This window comes from Ailuropoda melanoleuca, chromosome 4 (assembly GCF_002007445.2).
Source record: "Ailuropoda melanoleuca isolate Jingjing chromosome 4, ASM200744v2, whole genome shotgun sequence".
Taxonomy (NCBI): Eukaryota; Metazoa; Chordata; class Mammalia; order Carnivora; family Ursidae; genus Ailuropoda; species Ailuropoda melanoleuca.
Genome location: NC_048221.1, coordinates 5,359,515 through 5,383,358, shown reverse-complemented (window position 1 = coordinate 5,383,358; position 23,844 = coordinate 5,359,515). Strand labels below are relative to the sequence as shown.

The following is a 23,844-nucleotide window of genomic DNA, read 5'->3' as shown; positions in this document are numbered from 1 at the left end:
ATTATCATGTTTAATATGGTAGCCACTTCCCTCAGGCACGCCCCAGCCTTTCCCTCCTCCTGCTTCTCCCTTGCACCCAACTTTTCTACTTTGCTTACTTTGATTTAGTGTCTGATGACCCACTAGGTCAGCTGCAGGGCAGGAATGCTGTGTTGTTCATTGCATCCCCAGTGCCTAGCACAGCGTCAGCCACAATAGCAGGCTCTGAAATATTTAGTGAATAGATGAACGAAACACTCCCAGAAGTTCCTGGCTTCCATCAAGGGTCCTGTCCCTCGCACCTGGATGCGCTCACCCACACCCACTGCCTCCTTCAGTCCTCCTCACAGGGCGGTGGGTATTCTCCAGGAACAAGATATGTAAAGGCAGCCCATGGGCTTTCTCATGCTCAACCAATAGGCACATAAAATACAAACCTTCTGCAGGCTTTCTAGCCAACCAGTGGCCGTGTTTTCTTGAAAATAAGTATTTTATCGGTTGTTCTGCCTTGAGAAGAAGCAATGCGTCAGACTGTCAGCAGAACCCCAAACAAGTGGAGGTCCCTCAGTGTTAGGTATGCAAGCATTTACCCCCCCCCACCCCCGTTTCCTGGAAGCAACACTAAAGCATCCAGATCTTTCCCACAAGAGGCTGTTTGCAGGTTGTTGGCAAGCTTCACTATTTGAAAATGTTGAAAGTTATAGCTGCTTTTGGAGTGTGTATATGTGTGTGTTGGGGTTTTTTGTTGTTTCAAAACCTCCCAGATTCCCATGTGCAATGGGTAGAGGCTAAGGTGTACCGGCGCAGAGGCAGGTGGAAAGGTGACAAAAAGTGGACTGTGCACCGCAGGAGTGGGGAACATTCCATCTTTGAGGCTCAAAGGTCTCTGGGGTGCAGGGGTAGAAGCTGAAGAAGCCATGAATTTGTAGTAGTTAGGCAGACTCATCAGCTGCCAGGTTCAATTTCAGTGAGCCTGAGCGAGTTCTTGTCCGTCATTCTGTTTTTCTGTCGAGGGGGTGTGGCATCAGCCTTGACCTCACAGGATTGCTCCACAAAGGAGGTGAGATCCCAAAAGCATTCAAAACAGTACCTAGCGGGGCGCCTGGGTGGCTCAGTCGCCTGGATGGCTGGGATCAAGCCCCACATCAGGCTTCTCCGCTGGGAGCCTGCTTCTTCCTCTCTCACTCCCCCTCCCTGTGTTCCATCTCTCGATGGCTGTGTCTCTGTCAAATAAATAAATAAAATCTTTTAAAAAAAAAAAAACAAAAAAAACCAGTACCTAACTCAGAGCTCAGGTGCCAGACGTTCCTTCTCCCCCCCCCCACCCCGCTCCCTTGCGAAATTTCAAATCTGTGTCATCAAGCTATTCAGAAACCTTCAATGGCATACCTTGCCTGTAGTCTGCGGAAGCCCTCAGGGCTGCCTTTCTTGTGACTTCAGGACACCCTGCCCAGACTTCCTCTCCCTCCAGATCTCCTTTCTGAATCTGACTCAACCTTTGCTCCAATTAGAGTCCCACCTCCTCCAGAAAGCCTGCCCTGGGGGCTGCAGCCCGGGGTTTTCTTCAAGATGAGCTTTTAGCATTTACATCACCCACTCTGGGGCTCCCTCATACTTACCACCTGGGACCGTGACCTTTCCTGCCTTGTTCTACACTTCCGGAGAGCAGGGCAGTCTCAATACCCTCTTCTTCACACATCTCCTCTTTGCCTACCGAAGGACTGTGTGGTTCTTCCATTGGGCAGCCATGACACGCCCCCACTTGAGGTCCCTACATGGCCCCCCATTGCTCCTGCGGCCAGACTTGGGCTGCTTCTTTTCTGGCTTTCACTCAGCTGCTCATTCCTCCACAAGGACCGGTCCTTTCCATTCCTAGGCTGACTCCGTCTTACTCCCCAGAACCACGCAGAAAGGCTTCTGGCTCAGGGAGGCCTTCCCTCACCTGTCCTAGGTGAGCCTTCCCTGGGAGTTGTCCTGCTGTCCTCGGTCACCCCCACCAAGCTGCAGGGTGCTCAAGGTCAGATGGGGGCAGCAGCAGAAGGGTGCAACTGCAATGGGAGCTCTTGAGAAACTTAAGCGAGCAGCTTGTGTTGAGCCCTGTGGTCCTTCACTGTCAGTGCTTTCCAAACACCCACAGGTCCTGGAACCCAGCCTACTGCTCTGTAGGTTAGCCCCGCCCACAGGGAAGGGATGGTGACAACACCGGAGCCCCTGGACACCCTGCCCCTGGACCCCATGGCATCAGCCTCTGTGAGCAGTGACAGCGTGTCACCCTGAAGTGCAAGAACACTATCCCTCCCTGGCTCCTGGAGTGCTGACGGAGTGAGGATCCAGCACCAGCTTCACCAGGAAATCCACGTAAGTCGTACGCAGCTTCAAAAGTCAGAACAAAGTAATACTGGAGAGCTAGGTGTATTTGTCATAAATTAGGTCGTGTTCTCCCCGGAAAGAATACAAGGAGGGGAAGCACTCAGGGGGCCTTGAGGGTCGGGCCAGGTGCCCCCAGGTGCAGAGTTACAGGTAAGGCTGGTCCTTGGACAGCTCCCACCTCTTCATGGGAGGAGCTGGCGACACAGCCTTCTTCTCAGTGGCCGCTGCAGCTGAGCTGGAAGGGAAAAGAGGCTTTGGTTAGGGCCAGGTCTCCGGAGAGCAGCATAGAGGGACTGGAGGGAGCCCATATCTGTGCCCAGCAAGACCATGGCTGCCGAGACCGTGGCTCTGCAGGCCAGAGTGAGGGTGTTTCAGAGTGCCCAAACTCCTTCACCAGGGTCCGCCAGAGGGTCAGCCAACGCTTGCTGGGAGCTGGCCAGAACCCTTCCTGCCCAAGCCCCCATGTGAACCCCCAGTCATCCTCCCCTGGCTCCTGAGCTCAAAGCCAGCCATAAAGAGCTGGGCTCCTCCTCTAGCACCCTTCCCACTTGTAGCCCCAGGGTGGACGAGCACCCCATTCCTGTTGCCTCCAAACAGGATACTGGCAAAAGGGCCAAGTATCAGGTGATGTGTGCCCACTGCTCTCTCCTCCCTCGGTGTGACGCACTTGCCACATGGCAGGCACTGTGCGTGGCCCAGCATAGCGCTAAGACCAGGCCTCAGTCTAATGAGGCTGAGAGTCAAGTGCAATTGAAAAATACATCGTTTGGGGCACTTGGGTGGCTCAGCTGGTTAAGCGTCTGACTCTTGGTTTCAGTTCAGGTCATGATCTCAGGACCCTGAGACTGAGCTTTGCGTCAGGCTCCCCACTAAGCAGGGAGCCTTCTTCCCTCCCCCACCCCGCCCCTCCCCCTGCTTGCGAGTGCATTCACGTGTGAGCTCTCTAAAATAAATCACTTAAAAAAAAAAAAAAAGAAGAAGAATACACCGTTTGGCCCAGAGTGAGCCCCAAAGAGAGACACTGTGGCAACAAATCCAAGGCAGGTGCCTCCTGAGACACCCAAGCCCTGGCGCCTAGGGCTGGAGAGGCCCGCACACACGGTAAGTCCAAAGGGGGAGGAGGCAGGCGGGCAGGCTCTCACTGTGGAGGCGGCTCCCAGAAGCAGGCGTCCCAGGGCAGGTGAGGGGGTCTGGGGGGAATTGGGTAGTGTGCCACAGTCCGGCGCTGGACTCTGGAGAACTAGAAGGTAACAAGGACCATGACGCTGACCATTCACCGAGTTCTAACTATACAGCAGGCCCTGCCTGGCCTCGACACCTTACAGGTCTTGTCACATGGCAAGCCCACCATCCCCGTTTTACAGATAAAGAAACTGAGGCTCAGGAAGGCCGAAACACTGGCTGCAGACCACAGGATGAACTGGCTGTAGAGCCCAGATACCACTGGAATCTGAGCAAACTGTTTTTGAAATCCTGCTTCTGCTGCCCACTAGCTGTGTGACAGGCAAGTCACGTGGCCTGTGCCTCAATTTCCTCTTCTGCAACAGGGGCCATCACTGCCTAACTTGTGGAGGGATTAGGAGGCAGGCAGGGCACTGACTCCATTCTAAAACCTTACAGATATTAATTATGAAGATTAACCTTTACAACAACTCTGCTGTAGACTACATGTTTTGTCTCTCCCAAACTCCTATGCTGAAACCGCAACACCCAACGTGATGGTATTTGGAGGTAGAGCCCTTGGGAGATGATTAGGTCCTAAGGAAGGAGCCCTCATGAATGGGATTAGTGCCCTTATAAGAGACCCTAGACACCGTTTACCCCGTCCATCGTGTGAGGACATAGCAAGAAAACGCCATCTGTGAACCAAGAAGAGGGCCCTCACCAGACAAGGAATCTGCCAGCACCTTGATCCTGGACTCCCCAGCCTCCAGAACTGTGCAAAACATGCCTCTGTTGTTTATAAGCCACCGCAGTCTAGGACGTTGTCATAGCAGCCCAGTGAACTGAGATAAACTCCCTAAAGCAGATTCTATTATTGTTCCCATTTATTTAAGAGAAGGCACCTGAGACCAGGGACCAAACCGTGTTTTAAGGGGCCTGAGATTTAGACAATTCTTTCTTTGGGGCACTTGGCTGGTTCAGTTGGTGGAACATCTGACTCTGGATCTCAGGGTCATGAGTTCAAGCCCCATGTTGGGCATGGAGCCTACTTAAAAAAAAAAATACAATTCTTGGGGCGCCTGGGTGGCGCAGTCATTAAGCGTCTGCCTTCAGCTCAGGGCATGATCCCAGCGTTCTGGGATCGAGCCCCACATCAGGCTCCTCAGCTGGGAGCCTGCTTCTTCCTCTCCCACTGCCCCTGCTTGTGTTCTCTCTCTCGCTGGCTCTCTCTCTCTGTCAAATAAATAAATAAAATCTTAAAAAAAAAAGTACAATTCTTAATCTTTAAGAAGAATTCAAAGAAAATGTGGTATGTGTGTATATACATAAACATACGTACACACACAATGGAATACTCTTCAGCCATAAAAAAAGAAAGAAATCCTCCATTTGCAACATGTATGGACCCTGAGAGTACTATGCTAAGTGAAATAAATCAGAGAAAAAAATACTGTAGGATCTCACTTATGTGTGGAATCTAAAAACAAAACAAAAAAACCAAACTCATAGATACAGAGAACAGACTGATGGTCACCAGAGGCAGGAGGCAGGTGGGGGGTGGGTGAAATGAGTGAAGGGGGCCAAAAGGTACAAACTTCCAATTGTAAGACAAGTAAGTCTCGGGGACATAATATACAGCATGGTGACTGTAGTTAACACACATTATTGCATATTTGAAAGTTGCTAAGAGAGTAGATCTTAAAAGTTCTCATCACAGGGGCGCCTGGGTGGCACAGCGGTTAAGCGTCTGCCTTCGGCTCAGGGCGTGATCCCAGCATTCTGGGATCGAGCCCCACATCAGGCTTCTCCACTGGGAGCCTGCTTCTTCCTCTCCCACTCCCCCTACTTGTGTTCCCTCTCTCGCTGGCTGTCTCTGTCAAATAAATAAATAAATAAAAATCTTAAAAAAAAAAAAAAAAAAAAAAAGTTCTCATCACAAGAAAAAAAGGTCTAACTCTGTCTGTGGTGACGGATAAGTAGACTTACTGTGGTGATCACTTCACAATGTATACGAATATCAAATCTGAAACTCACATAATGTTATATGTCAATTACGCCTCAATTAAAAAAAAAATTACAAAAACAACGCCTGGGCTTCTCTCAGACCCCTTGACGGGAGCCTGGAGCTCCATTTGCTTTGTGGCAAACGCAGCACTGGCTGAGCCCCCAACCCCTACCCTGGGCTGAGTGGGGATTAACAGAGGTCTCCCGTGAAAAGCCCCCACAGTGCGGTTCCTGACACAGTTGATGCTCAGTAAATGGGACCTTGAAAAGCACAAGCAAGAGAAAGGGCTGGTTCCAGGCTGCAATGCCCTCACCTCTCTGCAGGCTTGCCTGACGCCAATACCTTCTGTGAGGACATGATGATTGAGGGCGGCATAGCTTCCCGGCGGCCATCGCGAGTGCAGTAGTGGTTGCTGGAGAGCTTGTGGCTGGGGCCCACAGGGAGCTTGGGAGGAGGCTGAGTTCTGCGGAAAAAAATATCACCACTGAAGCTAACAGAAAACCTTTTTTCTTTTTTTAAAGATTTTATTTATTTATTTGAGAGAGACTGAGTGCACACGCACACACCTGAAGGGAGGGGAGGGGAGAGGAGAGGGGGAGACAGAGGGAGGAGGAAAGATTCTCAAGCAGATTCCGCACTGTGCGCAGAGCCCGACATGGGCCTTGATCTTACAACCCCAAGATTATGACCTGAGCGGAAAACCAGAGTTGGACGCTTAACAGACTGAGCCCCCCAGGCGCCTCTAATAGAAAGTCACTCTTTCTGGCTAGGCTGGCCTAGGCCGCCTCAGTCACTGGGCTGCAGGCCAGGGGAATCGCCTGGCACACTGTCGTGGATGCATGGCTAGGAAGGATCCAAGGCCTTGCAGCAGGGAGCAGTCTCTGCTTTGGATGTGGAGATGCTGGGGCCTAGATATGCCCCAATGTACGGAGGACCTGTTCTGAGGCTTCTCAGGGAAAAGGGCAGCCCAGACTGGACACCCAGACCTGTTCCCACCCCACCATGGCCCAAAGCTTGCATTTGGCCTCACGTCCACCTGCAGGAACTCAGGAAATGAAGAGGCCAGGGTCTGAGGCTCTGCCTACCTCATATCCAGTAGTCACAGAGTATAACTGCTTTGGCAACAGCTCCAGACTTAGCTTATTCTGAGGGTCTTTGTTCCCAAAGGCCAGGCTACAGAACTCCTGGGTTTCCGGTTATCTCAGGAACTGTCTGAAGAACCCTGCTGGGCTCAAGGCTTATTACTCAAAGAGCACCTTGTCCTCTGAGGTCTCTGCATTTCCTGCCTGGTCAGCCAACCCTATAGCCAGAGCTGGGGTAGGGGGTGGGGGCGGATGACTGAATAGAGCTCTGTCCTGGGTTGGGCTAAAACCTAGGGTGAATTTACGAAGAAGCCAGAAGCCTAAAATGGAAACGCTAACCTCAAAACAAAACAGAAGCCTCCTTGGATAACATAGCAGAGAGGAAAGGCAGAAAAAATAGGAGAAATCATAAAATCACCGGCTTTTCATTCAACCATGTTTTAAAACAATTTGTCTGTCTGGTAACTGTTTTGCCAGGATTTAAGTTTTCCTTAAAACAAGTGATAGCCATTGTATAAAAAAATTAGAAATATACATAAAAACATAAAAATTTAATATTAAAAGCAATATCCTGGGGCACCTGGGTGGCTCAGTCGGTTAAGTGTCCCACTCTTGGTTTTGGCTCAGCTCATGATCTCAGGGTCATGAGATCAAGCCCCATGTCAGACTCTGCACTCAGTGTGCCTCCGCTTAAGACGCTCTCTCCTCCCTCTGCCCTGCCCCCAGCTCACACATGCGTGTGTGTGTGCACGCGCACGTGCTATCTCTCTAAATAAACAAGTAAATAAATGAAATCTTTAAAATAAACAGATAAAAGCAATATCCTGGGACACCTGGCTGGCTCAGAGGAGCATGCGACTCTTGCCCAGGTTGTGAGTTCAAGCCCCACATTTGGTGTAGAGATTAAAAATAAAATCTTAAAAAAAAAAAAAAAGGCAATATCCGTGGGGCAGTTAGAATTTGCTTAACCCCTGGAGTGCAGACGGCCCCCCTGTGGGTGTGGCCATAGCTTTCTGCCACCTAGCAGAAGGGTAAGAACCAGTGCCCAATGGACACACATGAATCACCAGGGGGCACCACTACCCTAAGGAGGTTGGAAATTTTATAAACCCGTTTCCTCAAAAGGCCCACCAACTACCCTGGATAGAAAGCAACTTCAAACTTCTGATATTTGGAATTAGTTACAGCAGGTAAGCAATCACATAAATTTGGTTATTCAAATGCTAGTTGTCTTCCTTTCGTGTTAATCCTCAATGGCTGCCTTACCTTTGCATACTCCTCTGACTTCCAATATACTGCTATCCCTCCTTTCCTCAATGTGGTCCAGCCACACTGGCCTCCTTCCTACTTCTGGCTCTGTCGGGCCTCAACAGGCTTGGCGTGTACTGTTCCCTCTGTCCAGAATGCTCTTTCAATAATTACCCTTTGGCTCCTTATTATTCAGGTGACTCAAACGTCAATCCAAGAAAAAAGACCTTTAGTGACCACCTGACCTGAGGTAGCCACCCTCCAGCTTACTCTTACTCATTTTGTCTTCAGAGCATTCTGAAATGCTTTTTACCTATTGTGTTTTTTTCCCTACTATGTTTCTCTCTTTCTAGAATTTGAACTTCATGAAAGGAATGAGGATAACAACTTTTCTTGTTGGTGCTGGTATCCCAAAGGACATGGCAGGGGCTTGTAAACATTAAGTAATTTCTGGACATAAATGAGTTTGGAATCATGACACTTGTGGATTCAAATCCCAGTTGTCACTTTCTAGCTTCTGAGTGACTTTAAGCAAATCACTGTCTCTCTGAACCTCACTTTTTTTATCAGTAGCTTGGGGCTGAGACTACTAACTGGCAGGACCACACTGAGGACTGCACAGCTACACGATCCCCACTATGAATTCATGTCCAACCTGTCTGTTCCACGAGCAGCCATCTCTGAGTACAGCAAAGTTAAAAGCAAACCTCTGCTTTCACAGCCTGCCAGACACTGGAGACAAGATTCCGGCCCAGCGCAAAGGGGGTCTAAAAGAATACGAATTTTGTTCTTAAGGTAAGAATAACAGGAGAAGGCCGGAGTGTGGGCAGCGAGCGGGGCTTGCTCACCGCTTGGAGATCTCCTGGTAGCGCAGCTGCAACTTCGCCTGCAAATCGTGCTGTGGGAGGAGAGGAAGGAGGTCAACCCGCAGGGCACTCCAAGAGAGGCGAGGGCGAGGGAACTGGGGCATCCCAAGGGTGGAAAAGGTAAGGTCGGAGATGGTACAGGGATGGTACAGGGATACGGGCCCTGGAAGTGAAGAGGAGAGCTAGGGCCGGGGCCACAAGATACAGGGCTAAGAAGGTCCCGGACTAGGCAGATGTCAGGCCAGAATGGGTCCGGGGCTGGGGCGGAGGTGGGTGTGTTGGCTGAAGGGTCACCAGTTGGGGATCCTGGGCTGAGAGAAGGGTTCCGACCTAGGGGGATCTCGGCACTAAAAGCCTCAGACCCAAGGATGGATGCAGGAGGAAGGGGACTAGCGGGAGCGGGTGCAAGGCGCACGGAGCCCACGGCCGCCCCCCTCCCCCCGTATGGCCCTTTCCACCCAGCGCACCCCGGACGCCCAGTTCCGCAGCCGCTGGATGAAGCGGGTGGCGGATGCCATGTTCCGTTTGCGCTGAAGGACGCCAGTGACGTCTCTACCGCGAGGTCTGCTGGGAAGAACGTTCATGGTCTCGCGAGAGCGTGAGCGGGCGGGGCTAGAGCGTAGTATAAAAGTTCTTTTCGGAGCACGTGACCCCTCTCCGCCCGACCGCCGCCGTGCCGCCATCATGGACACGAGCCGTGTGCAGCCCATCAAGTTGGCCAGGGTGAGGTGGGGGTCCTGATTTGGGGGCCGGGATGAAGAAAGATGGGGTAGGGGGGTCAGGCTGCCCAGGTCTGATCCCGGCTTCTCTCCGCCAGGTCACCAAGGTTCTGGGCAGGACTGGCTCACAGGGACAGTGCACGCAGGTGAGCGCTTGGGTGGGGACGGCCCGGGGTCTGAGCCCTGTTGACTGCCTGGCCAGCTAGACCCTGAGAACCGGAAGCCTTATATCCCAGGGCTCCCAGAGTGCCCAGAGACCTCACTAGAGCTCTGCCTACAGGGTCTGAGCTCCGTCGACCTCACTCCCCGGGCTCTTACGTTCCTCTTTCTCGTGGCTTAGGCCATCCTAACGACCTCTTTGTGGCCATGCCCTGCCGAGTGTGCTTCCCTTCCGAACGGGACTAGAGCTGCAGCTGTCCCTCCTGGTGGCTGCTTTTGCCGCTCCAGAACTTTGTTCTCCACGACTTGGCTCTCTTGGGCTTCTCTCCTGGCTCAGTTCTGCCTCCCAGACTCAGTCCCCTTTTTAAGTATCTCTGGGCTGGTCCCAACACGTTCTCCGAATCGAAACCTGCTGTCCAGCTGTAGCTGGCCCTAACTCGTTCGCGTCCCCCCGATGGGCCCCGTAGGTGCGCGTGGAGTTCATGGACGACACCAGCCGCTCCATCATCCGCAACGTGAAAGGCCCTGTGCGCGAGGGCGACGTGCTCACCCTATTGGAGTCAGAGCGAGAAGCTCGGAGGTTGCGCTGAACTTGTGGCTGGTGAGTGCGGGACTGGGGTGGAAAACAGCAGGACCGTTAGACCCTTGGTGGTAGTAGGGAGGCTTCGCCAGATCCATGGTTAAGAGGATCTTGGGGTGGGAAGTGCAGAAAGAGTCTAGTGAGATTTGCAAGATTGGGGAGGGGTTTGCTGTGTGGCCCCTTAGTATCTCATGTTTGGGTCTGTTTACAGAGTCCTGGATATCTGGATCGACCACTTGGCTCACAGGGATGATCTGCGATTGTTAATAAACGTTTATGTCGTATGTAAACTTGGGATCTCGTTTGGCTGTCACTGGGCTTATAAAATCTTCCAGAGCCCCTTCCACCTTTTGCCCTCTGGTGACTTAGGGGTAGGGGGAACTATGTGTATGTGTCCCCAGAACAAGACTCAAGTTGAGTTAGTAATGTTTTATTCTGGAAGTGGGTGGACTCAGGACCCTTGTCACTTTTCAGCCCCTTCCTCACCCCGATGGTCCAAGGTGAGCCCCTCCTGAGCACTGAGCCATCCAGACCTTTCTCTTGGCCAAGGCTAGCATCTGGATAGCAAACCCTGGCCCCTGCTGTGCCCCAGAGGGTGGGGTGGAGGAAGGAACAGACTTTTCCAATCCAGGTCCAGGGTGCTCACTGAGGTTGGGGGTCTTCTCTATGGTCACTGCATTCTCCTTCACCAGGCACAGCCGTGGGGGACTCAAGGGGTGACTGGGGAGAGAGGTGGGGGAGGGGTCCTGTCAGTCACCCATGGGCAGGATACTAGGGTTTCTTTCAGCTCCCTCACTCGGGAATATTTGACCTGATGAAGATCTTGTCCCTCTACCCTGTGGTCGCAGTTACAGAGGAAGTCCACCTCTTACAGTGGAGCCGGGCTGCCTGGTTTTGAATCCGCCTCTGCCCCATCTGACCTGGAAGAGGCACCTTCATCTCTCCTTCCCCATGTCTCTACAGGAGAGCGCAGGGTGGGCAGGCTGATGGGATAAGTTAATTAAGAAGTACTGACAAGAGCCTGGTACTTTCTCCCTTGGAGGCAAACATGAGTGTTCTACTCCTGGCTTGGCCCTCCCTCCTTCCTCCTGCTTCTGACAAACTCTGGCTTGGCTTGCAGGGAGCCTGCACCCCCCTTCCCCTCCCTAACTCTAGAAGGTCCCTTATTCTCTGGTGGAAGCCTCTTGGAGGCAGTAGCCGGAGTCCACTGACAAGGAAGGTCTGAGCTAGGTTTAACAGCTCTGTCTGACTTTAGGTCACTTCTCCTCCGGAGACGTTGGGCTGATGACCTATAACGTGGAGCTGTGTCTCACAGGTATTTTGCAGGGTGAACATCAGATCCCAGCCACATGCAAGAGTTCAAACCCAGGTTCCCCAATCCTGGCTGCTTCCCCAGGGGAGCGGGAAGGGAGGCCTCCTTCCTGGGGTACACTTTGTTAGCATCCTTCAATCCAGCGTGCAGCTGGGAGCTTGGTTTCCCGGGACTGGGGGCTGCACTTACCAGGGTGTCAGGCTGGCCTGCGCTCAGGTGGGCATGCAGCAGGGCAGCCACCTCATCCTGCTCAGCCTCCAAGGCAATGGCCAGGGCACTGGTGCCCTCCTGAGGGACAATCGGGACAGTCAGGTCCCTGAACCAGGGCATGGGTACCCTCCCACCCCCACCTCAGCCCCATGGTGGCTCACGTTGTCCAGGAGGGCTGGGTCACAGCCTGGTTGGGCCAGCAGCAGCCTGACAGTGTCCAGGCGCCCGTACTCGCTGGCACACATCAGCGCTGTGGCCCCATCGGCATCCTGTGCATTCACGTCTGCCCCACATGCCAGCAGGGCCGCCACCATGTCCTGGCGGCCGTGGCTGATGGCCAGCATGAGCGCCGTCTGTCCTGTCTGGGGAGGAAGGGAACAGGGCTGAGGAGGGCTCTGGAGGAAGGGAGGTCGGAGACAAGCCCAAAGTAGAACTGCCTACCAGACCAGGAGCCAGGGAAGAAATGTCCACGCACCTGGCTGGCCTTGGCGTTAACATTGCCCATGTGGAAGAGCCTCTGAACCACAGCCATGTCCTCTTCTCGCCCCACAGAGGTGAGTGCAGCCAGCATGAGGGCTGAGTAGCCAGCCCGATTCTGGCGGTCAACCTCGCAGACCCCTGGGAGAGTGGAAGGGGTCAGCCAACCAAGAAGCTGACACCCTCAGCGCACCCTGGTTTACTCCTCCCTCCCAGACTCAGGTTTGCCGTCAGTGTCATGGGGCTGGTAACTGGGTCATGAATTACGGTTCCTCTGCCTCTAAGGCTCTCCCTGCCAAGAGCCCCATGGCTCCCTCCCCTTCAGGGTTCTGCTCAAATCTGCTTATTTCAAGCTGGTTCAGAGACTTGGTTTAGTTTTCTGTTGTATCTCCCAGTACCTAGAACACCTGCTACAATAAATCAGTGTTCCTATTTTTGTGGCTATCACCTACCAAGGCACCATTGTTGCCCGCTGCCCCCCCCCCGAGAACTATGTCAACTTGGGGTGCCTGGTTGGCTCAGTTTAGCATCCAACTCTGATTTTGGCTCAGGTCATGATTTCAGGGTCATGAATGGAGCCCCATCTTAGGCTCATGTGCTGGGAGTGGAACTTGCTTAAGATTCCCCTCTGCCTCTGCCCCTGCTCCCCTCTCTAAAAAACTAACAAAGCTATGTCAACTGGCCCACCCTGGTGTCCAAATCCACTCGTTTCCATGCAGCAGATCAAGAGAAATTTGGCCCAGTCACCTATTTAAAACCCTCCCACATCTCTTCATTGCTCCTAGAATACAGGCCATTGCCCATCATGGCTTCTGAGGCTGTTACCTAAGTTTTGTCTCTTCTGGAATCCTTTCTCCTCCAAGCTTGTGTTACACATTGAGTTGTCCCCCGCCCGCCAAAAGATATGAAGTCCTACCTACCCTGTACCTATGAATGTGACCTTAATTGGAAATAGGGTCTTGGCAAGTATGATCAAGTTAAAGTGAGGTCATTCTGGTAGGCCCTAATCCAGTATGGCTGGTGTCCTTAGAAGAGACACACAGGGGCGCCTGGGTGGCACAGCGGTTGAGCGTCTGCCTTCGGCTCGGGGCGTGATCCCGGCGTTATGGGATCGAGCCCCACGTCAGGCTCCTCTGATATGAGCCTGTTTCTTCCTCTCCCACTCCCCCTGCTTGTGTTCCCTCTCTCACTGGCTGTCTCTATCTCTGTCGAATAAATAAATAAAATCTTTATAAAAAAAAAAAAAAGAGACACACAGAAGACCATGTGAAGACAAAGGCAGAGAGGAGAAGCTGCCATCAGCCTCGGGTTGCTAAAGATTGCAAGCAGCCAGCAGAAGCTGGGAGAAGGGCATGGGGCACACCGCTTGCTCTGAGCTCCTAGGAAGGAATCAGGCCTGCTAACCTGGATTTTGGGCTTTAGGCCTCCTGAACTACAAGAAAATGAACGTCCAGCTTTTTAAACCACCCATGTGGTGCTGTTTTGTCACAGCAGCTCAAGGAAAGGAGCAGTGTGGTTACTGGACACAAGCAGAGGCTGTGTTTCCTCTGGGATCGTCGCCGTTACCATCGTGGCCCTCTCCCTCACAGCACCTACTCTGGGCACAGTTACCAGAGTGACTGATGCTGTTGTCCCCCACCGTCTGGAAAGTTCCATGAAGCGACAACAGCTTGGGGAGGCATGCACGGTGAGGGCTTTGGGGCTTGGATCAGGGTCATGCAGTGGATGCCAACAGAGAGGGACTCAGACAATGGGCTGGGGAGAAAAAGGGTTAAGTAGTATCTAGAGGAGGAGGGGATTCCCGTAGTTGTGTGGCATGTCCTCCAGGTGTTCACTGCTGCTGTGACACTCACGGAGTGTGCTGGGTGGGGAGGGACACATAGAAATAACCAGAGTGGGGTCTCTGCAGGCTAGCCAGGGCACCCACCCGTCTTCCCCTACCCTCTCCTTTCCCCTCCCACCTGAGGCCTTCCTAAGCCAAAGGATAACTCCACTTGATTTCCTCCCCTAGTTAGGTTTTGTTGTGGTCCTTGTCCCTATTCGTATTTCATGTTTTTACTTGATAATTGTCTATCTCCACTCCCTCTCTCACACAACGCAGACTCCCAGCCATACATTCATGAGAGTTTGCTCACTCGTTCAACCAACACTTGAGGGTCTGCTGTGTGCTGGGGTCGGCCACGCAAGGAGGCAGAAGGAGGGCCGTGGGGAGGAGTTTGAAAAGGGACATAAAGGAGTAGTTAATGACAGAGGGTGAACAAGGAAGCAGGGGACTGGGGGGGGGGAGGGGGCAACAGACTACGGTCCTGTGAGGGCCAAGGGTTGTTAGGGCCAGGCAACTGGAGAGCTGAAATGCTGGGAGGTCAGGGAGGAGAAGAGACTGTGAAGGGGGCGTGGTTATCAGTGACATCAAGATTTTGGGATGACCTTACAAGTGTAAGCTGATTTAGGTCAGAGGTCAAGGTGAAAGGAGGAGCAGGGGTCAAGGAACTGAGAAGCCTGGAGCTGAGAGATGCTCCATGAGGATACTGAAACTGGTGAGGACTCACCTGAAAAGAAGGTGGGGGGGTTGGAGGGAGAAGCCAGAAGAGGGGTGGAGGGAATAGCGCTCTGATCAATAAGAGGCTCCAAGGTAGGGCTGAGGGAGGAAGGGGAAAAGGTCTAGAAGTGGAGGTGAGGGGCAAGGATACACAGCCACGTCCAGCCCCCGAGTGCCAGGGAGATGAAAGAAAACAGCCCCTACATGGGGAGTACATTGAGGACTCGGGGTCCTGGGGGAGGGGAGGGACATGGCAGCAAGCAGACAGGGGCAGAGGGAATGATCGATATGAGAACTAGAAAGCCCCAGGGTAAGGTCTGGGGGGTTGGGGTGGGCGGGGGGGTTGGATGCAAGGAAAAGAGGTCCATGAAGCCTTGGGCTTCTTGTGACTGACAGCCATGCCTGCCTTGCCAGTGGCTGAAACCCCAGTTCCCAGCCCCCTTTAAGGCTGAAGATGCCTTGAATCATGCCTTGTCCCCTCCTCCCAAGCTCGAGCTCCCCGTCCAGCTCAGAGCGACCGTACCCTTCCCCAGGTCACCAAGATCTTCAAGGATGGGACAGACCTGTGTGTTTGGGGGCAGTGGGGTCAGGGAGGGGACAGTGGGACCTGTCTTGGCCTGTAGTTAGAAGCCTCCAAGGGCAGACCCCAGCAGATATTGGACCCGAAGGATGACACCCAGGAGGACTCTTGGTGGACAGTTTGTCTACTGCCCACTGTCCCCTCTGCTGTGAGTCCCATGGGGAGAGTAGCACCATACTGGTACCTAGTAGGCTTTCAATACATGTGTGTGGGCTCAGGAACACCTGGGTGTGTGTATCTCAGCTCCAGAGGGGGAAAGTTGGGGCAGGGAATGAGCAAGAAAGTGGCAGGGGATTGAAATGTGTAAAATGTAGTCAAGGCAGGATGTGGGGCTGGAGAACAGGGCACAGTGGCCTGGCCTGGGAAGGTGGTCACAGCCCTGACCAGTGGGAGAGGCAAGTGTCTGGGTGTTGGGGCCCAGGAATGAGGTGAGCGCCAGGACTGGAGATTCAGGGACAGAATGCATGGTGACCACCGACTGGCCTCCTCCCGCGTGCCTGGCACTATTCTACACCTGTTATTACAGCTGCCCAGGGACGGTGGTGTTGCATCCCCATTTCCCAGATGAGGAAGCTAAGGCTGGTGACAGTAATTCCTCTAAATGTAGGTCTACCTAACTTTAAAGCCGAGTTTTCCCGCACCCTGCAAAGTGAGAGGCAGGTGTCAGGGTAGAGCTCGGAGTGGAGAGGTCTAAAGGCCCTTGGCAATCTACCCAGGACACCGGGATCCTCTAACCCTGGAGGAAGGTGCTGACCGGTATCCAGTAGCAAGCTCGAGATGGCCAGGTTCCCGTGGGACACGCTGTAGTGCAGGGCTGTGTTCCCGTTGCCATCCGCCAGGTTCACCACGTGCGCCAGGAGCTCGGGTCCCAGGCGCGCCACCGCGCCCAGGACCCCAGCCACGGGCTCCGCCTGAGAGCGCCGCTGGCTCGACACTCGAAACCACTCCTGGGCCACTAGGCGCGCTGCGCCCTGCCGGGACCGGAGGAAAGACGTCAGAGGTGGTCTAGATTGTGGTGGCAGGGAGGGCGTGGGGGCGGGGCTAGGAATCGAGGCGTGGGGGATGGTCGCTGCTTCCGTGAGGGGGGGTCCGTGGGGCCACACCCTTTTGGAGGAGGGAGTACAGCCAGGGCGGGTTCCAGGCTCAAGCCAACAGGAATCCTCCCCTCTGGGAAAGAGCCTGTGGGAGAACCTAGAGTGGAGGAAGGCGGTGAGCGCTTGCCTTTGGGGAATATGGGGGTGGGCCTGGGGCTTGCGTCGCACCCTTTTGGGGGAAACAGGGACAACTTCAGCGCTATCCCTGGGCGGAGATCCCTTTGGAGAGCCTGGGATCAGTGGAGGCCTTGGCGCCAAGGGGTGGCACTTGGGATCGCCCTCCCACCCCAACTCTACGAAATCCGATGAGCTTCCCCAAGAGGGCGTCAGGGGAGGTCCTTGATGGGGCCCACGACTGCATGTGTGAAGGGCTCTCGCTGGCACTCACGCCATCGCGGGCGATTGCGCGGGACCGGCTCAGCTGCCGCTGCAGCGCTGCGCACGCCTCCCTCAAACGCGGGCTCAGCTCGGACCTATCGAGGTGGCCGGGAGAGGCTCAGGAGGGGTCTTGGAGGGGGCGCTGCGCGGAGGACAGGAAAGAAAGCAGCCGTCCCCACTCCTTGTCCCTAACGCCGCTCACCTCCCCTGCGCACCAGGCTGAAGTTCTGCCTCCGGCTCCGGCTCGGGCTTGGGCTCGGGCTCGGGCTCGGGCTCAGGCTCGGCGTCCAGGGCATCCCTGACATTGTCGTCCCCGACATCCCTGCCGCTGTCATCCCCGGACGAGCTGCTCCTCGGAGGCTCGGCATCACCGTCCTCGCTGTCGCTGTCACTGTCGTCCTCGCTGGATGAGCTCTCGTACCTGGGGGCAGGGTGGGAGGAGGCGGCTGAGCCTTCCCTGTGGGCTCATTCTTGCGTCCTGCGAGGTGGGAGTGGCTGTCCCCACTTTACAGAAGAAGAAACAGGCTTTCCAAGACCACACTGTGAGTCAGGGGCAGAGCCAGGATTCAAACCCCAGTCTGTGTCCCTGCTGATGCTGCCATGGGGCGGGATAAAGTGCTCACTCTCCGTTGAGGACCCCAACAAACTGCAGGCTCTTGGGTCCGGGGCTGGGCTGGGCGCCAGGTGCACCATCTCTCCTCTTCATGATGGATTTGAGGATGCCTGGCGGGGTCAGATGAGGGTCCTGAGTTCGAGTCCAGGAGCCATCAAGCCAGGGCTTAGGCAGGGGTTGGAACTCACCCGCGGGGGCCACGGCTCTGTCGCCATCCGTGGTTCCCGACGGGTTCTCCTGACTCAGGCTAGGGGCCTCCGCGGGGGTCTCGGTCTGTGTGGCCTTCGCGGCACAACCCCACGGGGTCTGGGTGGCAGCCTCGCGCGGCTGGGGCTGGGCCGCCGCAGCTGCCGCCGCCGCCTCCTCAGCAGCCTCGCGGGCCTCCTCCAGCTCGCGCAGCCGGCGGCGCAGGAGCTCGCTCACCCCGCGCTGGTGCTCCAGGCTGGCGCGGAGCAGCTCCAGCTCGCGCTCGGCGGCCTCGGGCAACCCCAACAGCGCCTCGGTCACCCACGCGTCCGACTCGAGGGTCTCGGGGGCCGCTTCCACGCCTGCCTCCCGGGTCTCCGGCACTGCCTGGGCTCCAGCGTCTTGGGTCTCGGGCACCGCCTGGGCGTCAGCCTCCCGCATCTGCGGTGCCCCGTCTGGGGTCCCGGCTGCGTCGGGGACCTCGAGCGCGCCCTCAGTGCGCCTAGAAACCGGCCCGTCGGGACCATCGACCCCGGGACCGGCCCTGGAGCGAACGCCGCGCTCGGAGGTGGCGAGGCGCTCGGTAAGCCGCCTCAGCTGAGCTAGCTTGTCGGGGCGCGCCTCGGCCTCCCCGTCGGGCTCCCGCTGCCCGCGTCCAGCCAGCAGCCGCGCCTTCTCGGCGCGCAGCGCGCGCACCTGCTCCTGCAGCTCGGGCAACGCGCGCGCCTGTTCCTCGAGCTCGCGCAGGCGCCGCAGAGCCGCGGCCATCTGCTCGCGCACCAGCTGCAATTGCGCGGGACCGGGAGAAGCAGGGGCGGGGTTGGAGGCGGGGCTGCTGCGGCCAGATCCCCGCGGGCTGCGCGGCACGGCGCGGGCGGGGCTGGGCGCGCGCTCGTGTGCCTGCGCCAGCTCCAGCCGCCTACTAGTTTCCAGGAGCGTGTGCTCGACGCGCGGGTTACGCACGGGCACGCGTGGCGACAGTTNGGCGGGGCCGCGCTCCAGCTCCTCCACGTACTTGAGGAAGTCCAGGTCCAGGTGGAAGCCATACGGCGTCTCCACTGAATAGGGCGAGGTCGGGCTGCGGGCGCCCGCGGTAGGGCCGGGGCACAGGCGAGGGCCGCCCAGGTCTGCAGGCATGACGGGGTGTTGGAGGGGTCAGGCTGGGGGAGGGCGACGACCCAGAAGAAACCGGACAGATAGAGCGCGTCCCCCACCGCCCCACGACAATCCTGCAGGGCTCCACCAGCACCAAACCCTGCACACCCCATTGCACACACGCATGCCCGAGGACCAAATGCCTATCTACACCAAAGAGTCAAGCAATCCCACCCTTATTGAGCACCTGCTATGTGCCATGCACTTTTCTAGGCGCTGGGGTCACATCAGTGAACAAGACAGACAAACCCCTGTCCTCTTATAGGAGATAAATAAACATGATCATTCCAAATGATGCTTAGGGCTAAAAATAACAAGATGAAATACAGAGTAACGGGAGGAGGTGCGTGACTGTGGCTCTAGTTGTCAGGGCAGGTTTCCTGTGGAAGGGACTTAAAAGTTGAGCACTGAAATGATGAGGAGGAAGCAGTTGGGGACAGAAGGTTCCTGAAGGAAAACAGTCAGAGCAAAGGCCCTAGGTTATATAGTGAGCCTGGTGGGCTGGAGTTAACAGTGAAATGGAGGTGCGGTTGCCCAGAACAGAGTGAAAGAAGGGAGAGGAGTGGGAGAGGTGGGTCGGAGTCAGGTGGTGGGGGCCCTCCTGGGCCACAATGAAGAGTCGGGATTATATAACACATGTGCTAGGGCACCATAGGCAGGGTTGAAGGAGGGCTGTGACATTACCCAATGGACCTTTAGAAAGGGCTCTCTGGCCACATGCAAAGGAGGGAACCACAGGGCTGTGTCCACACATGGGCACCAAGTATCAATCCATGCACACACACATATCCCACTTTGCACACTCACCGGGCAGGTTCTGATTCAGGGCAAACTTGGCCATGTTTTCTGAAGTAGCTGCCAGACACACCCTGGAAAATGTCCCCAGAAGGGATGAGGATGGGGCCGGCCCCATCCCTCTGGAGACAGCCTGGACTCTAAGTAAACAGACCCCCACCCTCCCTCCCACACACATATGTCCTGTCCTCCCTGCTCCCTCAAGAGGCTTTGAAACTTTGGAACGAATGAATGTGGGCATCCCCAGGTCCAGGCCTCAGCCAGCTGGGGAGGAGAAGGCAGGAAGGGCATCAAGAGGAGAGGAGAGGAGAGTGATCAGACAACATAAGTAACTGGGTGTGGGGGTGGGGAAGGGTCATTCCAGACCTGCCGAGTTGTGTCGGTCCCAGGGCAAAATTAGAAATTGATGCTCAAAGGGATGAGGTGTGAACCTTCAGAAGGTGGCGGCGAGAGTTGGAAGCCCTTCATGTGCTCATGAGAAATTCATCTGGTCAGATTCTGCATATTAAAAAAGGAACAAACACAGGATCATTTGAATTCTTTTTTCCTTAGAGAAACCCAAACAAGATATAATTGTGCGTCTGAGTTTTTACCAAGTCACTTGTGAGAGCCTTGTGGGAATGATGGAGAGTTGTGGCTCAGATTCACAAGGATGCAAATCAATGGATACCCATCTTCAGGAAACACGATGGAGGCTCTAAGAAACTGAGGGAGATTGGGCCACATCTCATGTGATAATGAACAAGGACAATCAGAAGGCACAGAGTAGGAAAGATGGGGCTTTGAAGAGCCCACATGAAAAACCTTCGAGGAGGGGAAAGCAGCTTGTCTTGAGTGCCTACTGTATGCCTTGCCTGATTAAATGCAACCCCCATACAATTGTGCAAGGTGGATATTATCGTTCACATTTTCCAGATGGGGAAACTAAGGCACAGAGCAACTAGGTCAGCTGCCTGTGGGAAATGCCCTCAGAGTAGGCTCTGTCCATATTCCTGGGACCCCTTGCCCACCCAGCCTCCACCATCAGGTGCCTGCCGGACCCATCCGTCCTCTCCCTGACACAGTGCTCAATGTGCCTGCCAACCACCTGGCAAACTTTGTCATCAACCCCTCCAGCCTCCCGCACTCCTGATGACCACCTCTGTGCCTGACACCCACCAGCCATTGAATACACCCTGCTCCACTGCTGAGGGGACTTGCCACTCCCCACCTATGTCCAGTCTGTGTCCCTAAAACCTCCCTCACCCCACCCCAAAGCAGGCAGGGCCCCTTGCAGTCCTGAAGCAGCTGTTTCCTGTCCCCTCACACCGGCTGAGAGGGGCAGGCCAGCAGGGCAGCCGGTCATCAGGGAGGACGGCCAGTGCTCGCACAACTTGTTTTCAGGAAACTGCCAGGGAAGAGTTGTGCTGTGGGAAAAAAACCTGGGCCGACTTAGGGGTCTGGGCCTGCCTCCCACAGCTGGCAGCGTGACTCAGTGGGGTCATCCCCCTCCTCTGGTGACCTGGTCACACCCAAATTTGAGGCCCTGGGAACTTAAAAGAAACAGCTGTGGGCCATCCATAAGACCGAAATCAGCTAGAGCAGCTGGACCCAGAAGCTGGGCTGAGAAATGATGTCCCAAGAATGATAAATAACAACAACAACAACATTTTCCCATTTACTATGGGTTACACTCTACTATAAGCAATTTATGGCTATTGAGTTAAAAAAAAAAATCCTAGCTAAACCCTCTGAGGGAGGTTTTCTTATCATTACCCTTTACCCTACTGCACAGATGGAGAAACTGAGACACAGAGAGATTAAGGGACCTGTCCGAGGTCACACATAGGCAGAGGCAGGATTTTTAACTCAGGCAGTGCATTGACCACGCGCCTGATGGCCTTCTAGAAGCAGCCCTCCCCTCCAGGGCAGGCAGAGAGCCCGAGGGGGTTCATCCCTCCCTGNTCCTAGCTAAAACCCTCTGAGGGAGGTTTTCTTATCATTACCCTTTACCCTACTGCACAGAGGGAGAAACTGAGACACAGAGAGATTAAGGGACCTGTCCGAGGTCACACATAGACAGAGGCAGGATTTTTAACTCAGGCAGTGCATTGACCACGCACCTGATGGCCTTCTAGAAGCAGCCCTCCCCTCCAGGGCAGGCAGAGAGCCCGAGGGGGTTCATCCCTCCCTGCCTGCATCCCTGCCTATCCCTGCGTGTTTCCCTAATAGGGGAAGAGGCAGGCCCACCCCGCGGCGGCTCCAGAGGCCGCAGCCTCAGCAGAGCGGGGGCGCGGCTGCCTTCCCCTCTTCTCCGCTCCCTGCGGAGATGTCAGCTAGATCGCATCCTCTGCCTGAGACCCCCTCATTAGGCCGTCAGAGCCCACGCCATACGCCCCCACTCCCGCCCCAGGGACTATTTCGGGACTCGGAGTTGTGATCAGGAAACCTGAAGGGTGGGGGACTCGGCGGGTAGTGTGGATCCCGGTCCTGGGAATGGGGGTTTTTCCCGGCTCGAGGCCCTGAATGGTAGCACCCACTAAAGTTGGGGCGGGATTCTCAGACCCCTAACGTGGGGGTGGAGGCTGATGATGGTGGGAGGGGGAGGTACTCAGGTACCCCCTACCCCCAACACACACACACACACACACACACCCCAGGACGGCCTCGTAGAGACAGAGCAGCTTCCTGCAGGAAACGCCGCCGGGCGGTTCCATCCGCTACCCATTGTCTGCCGGCCCGGGGGCCGTCCGTCCCTCCCCCCAACACAGTTTCCGTATCACCCCCCACACCCAGGTCCAGAGTGAGGGGCTGGAACCAGGTCCCCAAGCTCTCCAGGAGCGACGCTGGGAAAGTCCCGGAGTCGGTTGGGGCGCTAGGGGGCGAACAAGCCCCCCACCTGGCTCCTAAAGGCGGGCGGAAGGCGATCTCACGAATCCAGAACCCCCAACTCTGCTCAGTGCCCACCTGGGGCTCCCAGTGTGGGAGGGGTCCCAGCCAGAGGACACGAAGCCCGCCCCATCGCAGGGCGCTGAGCCCTCAGAAGGGCAGGAGGCGCAGTACCCCTTCCCGGTACGTCCCCTAATACCCCCCAGAACCCCCGTCGGTGGCCCCGAAAACTGGCGCTTTACCTGAAGCCGCAGCCCCCGCCGCGCCCGCACCCGAGCCCGCCCCCTCGATGCTCGGGGACGGGTTATCAAGGCCTCGACCCTAACTGATGGCCACGCCAGCCAACTAGCACCCGATGCTCTCCGAGCTGCCCAATGGTGACGGGGGTGGGCGGTGCTAGTCCGGCCCGAGTGTGGGGCGGGGCTGGGGGCGGGGCCTGAAGTGACTGACCCCCTGCGCCTGCCCGCGGGGAGGAGTAAGTAGGGTGCGAGGGCAGGGGCGTTGGGAGACGGCCAAGTCCCGCCCAGCGCAGGACTAAGAAGCTTGGATTTGATCCACTGGGGCGAGGGAGCCACGGGAAGACAGCAAGAGACTAACCCAATGGGATTTGTGTGTTTGGAAGATCCTCTGGGTGGAAGCTAGGACTGATGCTCATGTCCCAGTGTCTGGGTGAGGTACCAAGACTTTGGCTCTTTCCTACCGCAGGATCTTTGCACAAGCTTTTCCAGCTTCCTGAGCTGTTCTTCCCTGCCCATGTTCACATGGGCACCTTCTCCTCTTCTGGAGGGCTCGACCTCTGTGTTCCCACCCCTAAAGACCTAATGTGGTCCCTCTCCAGTCTCTGTCTTTCCCCTTACTCTGTTTTATTAACTCGATAGTTACTTTCGTTATCTGAAACAAAAAAAAATCTCTGACATTTGTTTACTTGCTTGCCATCTGTCTCCTGCTCTAAAGTGTCAGCACCATAGGACAGCAAACTGATTTATTTTGGTCACTGCTTCATCCAGGATCCCTGGCATACAGTAGGTGCTTAATAAATGTTGAATGATTTTTTTTTTTTTTAGTATTTAAGAAAAAAATTTTTTTAAGTAAGCTCTCTGCCCAACGTGGGGCTTGAACTCACGACCTTGAGATCAAGAGTTGCATGTTCTACTAACTGAGCCATCCAGACGCCCCTGTTGAATGATTTTAAATTAGATTTAATTCTTTAACCCATTTACCGATTCATTTAGCATTTGCTGAGCACCTAATATACACCAGGCACTGAGCAGGTCCCCGAGGGGGTCACAATTCCTGCCATCCTGGGCCAAAACGCTGAGATGCAGAGATAGACTTTCAAGGAAAGGTTTATGGTAAGGGGGTGAGAGGATGGGATGGGGGGGAAAGGGAGGGGCAAATCCCTGACTTTCAGGATCCAGGGATGCAGCTGGCAGTGGTGACGCTTACAGAATTGTGCTCCACATGG

At 55.2% G+C, this 23,844-nt stretch overlaps 3 protein-coding genes across 6 annotated transcripts; 1 reads left to right on the top strand and 2 right to left on the bottom strand.

Annotated features, from left to right (window-relative positions):
• Window positions 1–2,390: 2,390 nt before the first annotated feature.
• On the bottom strand, window positions 2,391–9,307 carry NDUFA7 (NADH:ubiquinone oxidoreductase subunit A7). Its single transcript, XM_002928353.4, has 4 exons — window positions 9,182–9,307; window positions 8,697–8,746; window positions 5,832–5,981; window positions 2,391–2,584 (listed from the first exon to the last, which is right to left on the bottom strand). The coding sequence occupies exons 1-4, from the start codon at window positions 9,296–9,298 to the stop codon at window positions 2,494–2,496; spliced, it is 408 nt and encodes a 135-aa protein (XP_002928399.3). The 5' UTR covers window positions 9,299–9,307; the 3' UTR covers window positions 2,391–2,493.
• Window positions 9,279–10,467, top strand: RPS28 (ribosomal protein S28). Its single transcript, XM_019809118.2, has 4 exons — window positions 9,279–9,437; window positions 9,532–9,579; window positions 10,060–10,193; window positions 10,384–10,467. The coding sequence occupies exons 1-3, from the start codon at window positions 9,297–9,299 to the stop codon at window positions 10,180–10,182; spliced, it is 312 nt and encodes a 103-aa protein (XP_019664677.2). The 5' UTR covers window positions 9,279–9,296; the 3' UTR covers window positions 10,183–10,193; window positions 10,384–10,467.
• On the bottom strand, window positions 10,104–22,714 carry KANK3 (KN motif and ankyrin repeat domains 3). Of its 4 annotated transcripts, XM_034657652.1 has the most exons (13): window positions 22,622–22,644; window positions 20,105–20,216; window positions 19,878–20,009; window positions 19,524–19,585; window positions 17,564–18,688; window positions 17,386–17,485; window positions 16,965–17,183; window positions 16,773–16,857; window positions 16,045–16,261; window positions 12,170–12,312; window positions 11,856–12,056; window positions 11,674–11,772; window positions 10,104–10,892 (listed from the first exon to the last, which is right to left on the bottom strand). In XM_034657652.1, exons 4-13 carry the CDS (start codon window positions 19,555–19,557, stop codon window positions 10,815–10,817), a joined length of 2,301 nt encoding a protein of 766 aa, XP_034513543.1. In that variant the 5' UTR covers window positions 19,558–19,585; window positions 19,878–20,009; window positions 20,105–20,216; window positions 22,622–22,644; the 3' UTR covers window positions 10,104–10,814. The 4 variants fall into 4 exon arrangements, 3 of the variants coding, with proteins under 3 accessions (XP_034513543.1, XP_034513545.1, XP_034513542.1); XM_034657654.1 differs by lacking the exon at window positions 20,105–20,216 and having other exon boundaries at window positions 17,564–18,721; window positions 22,622–22,714; XM_034657651.1 differs by lacking the exon at window positions 20,105–20,216 and having other exon boundaries at window positions 22,622–22,714.
• Between the last annotated feature and the right edge of the window lie 1,130 nt (window positions 22,715–23,844).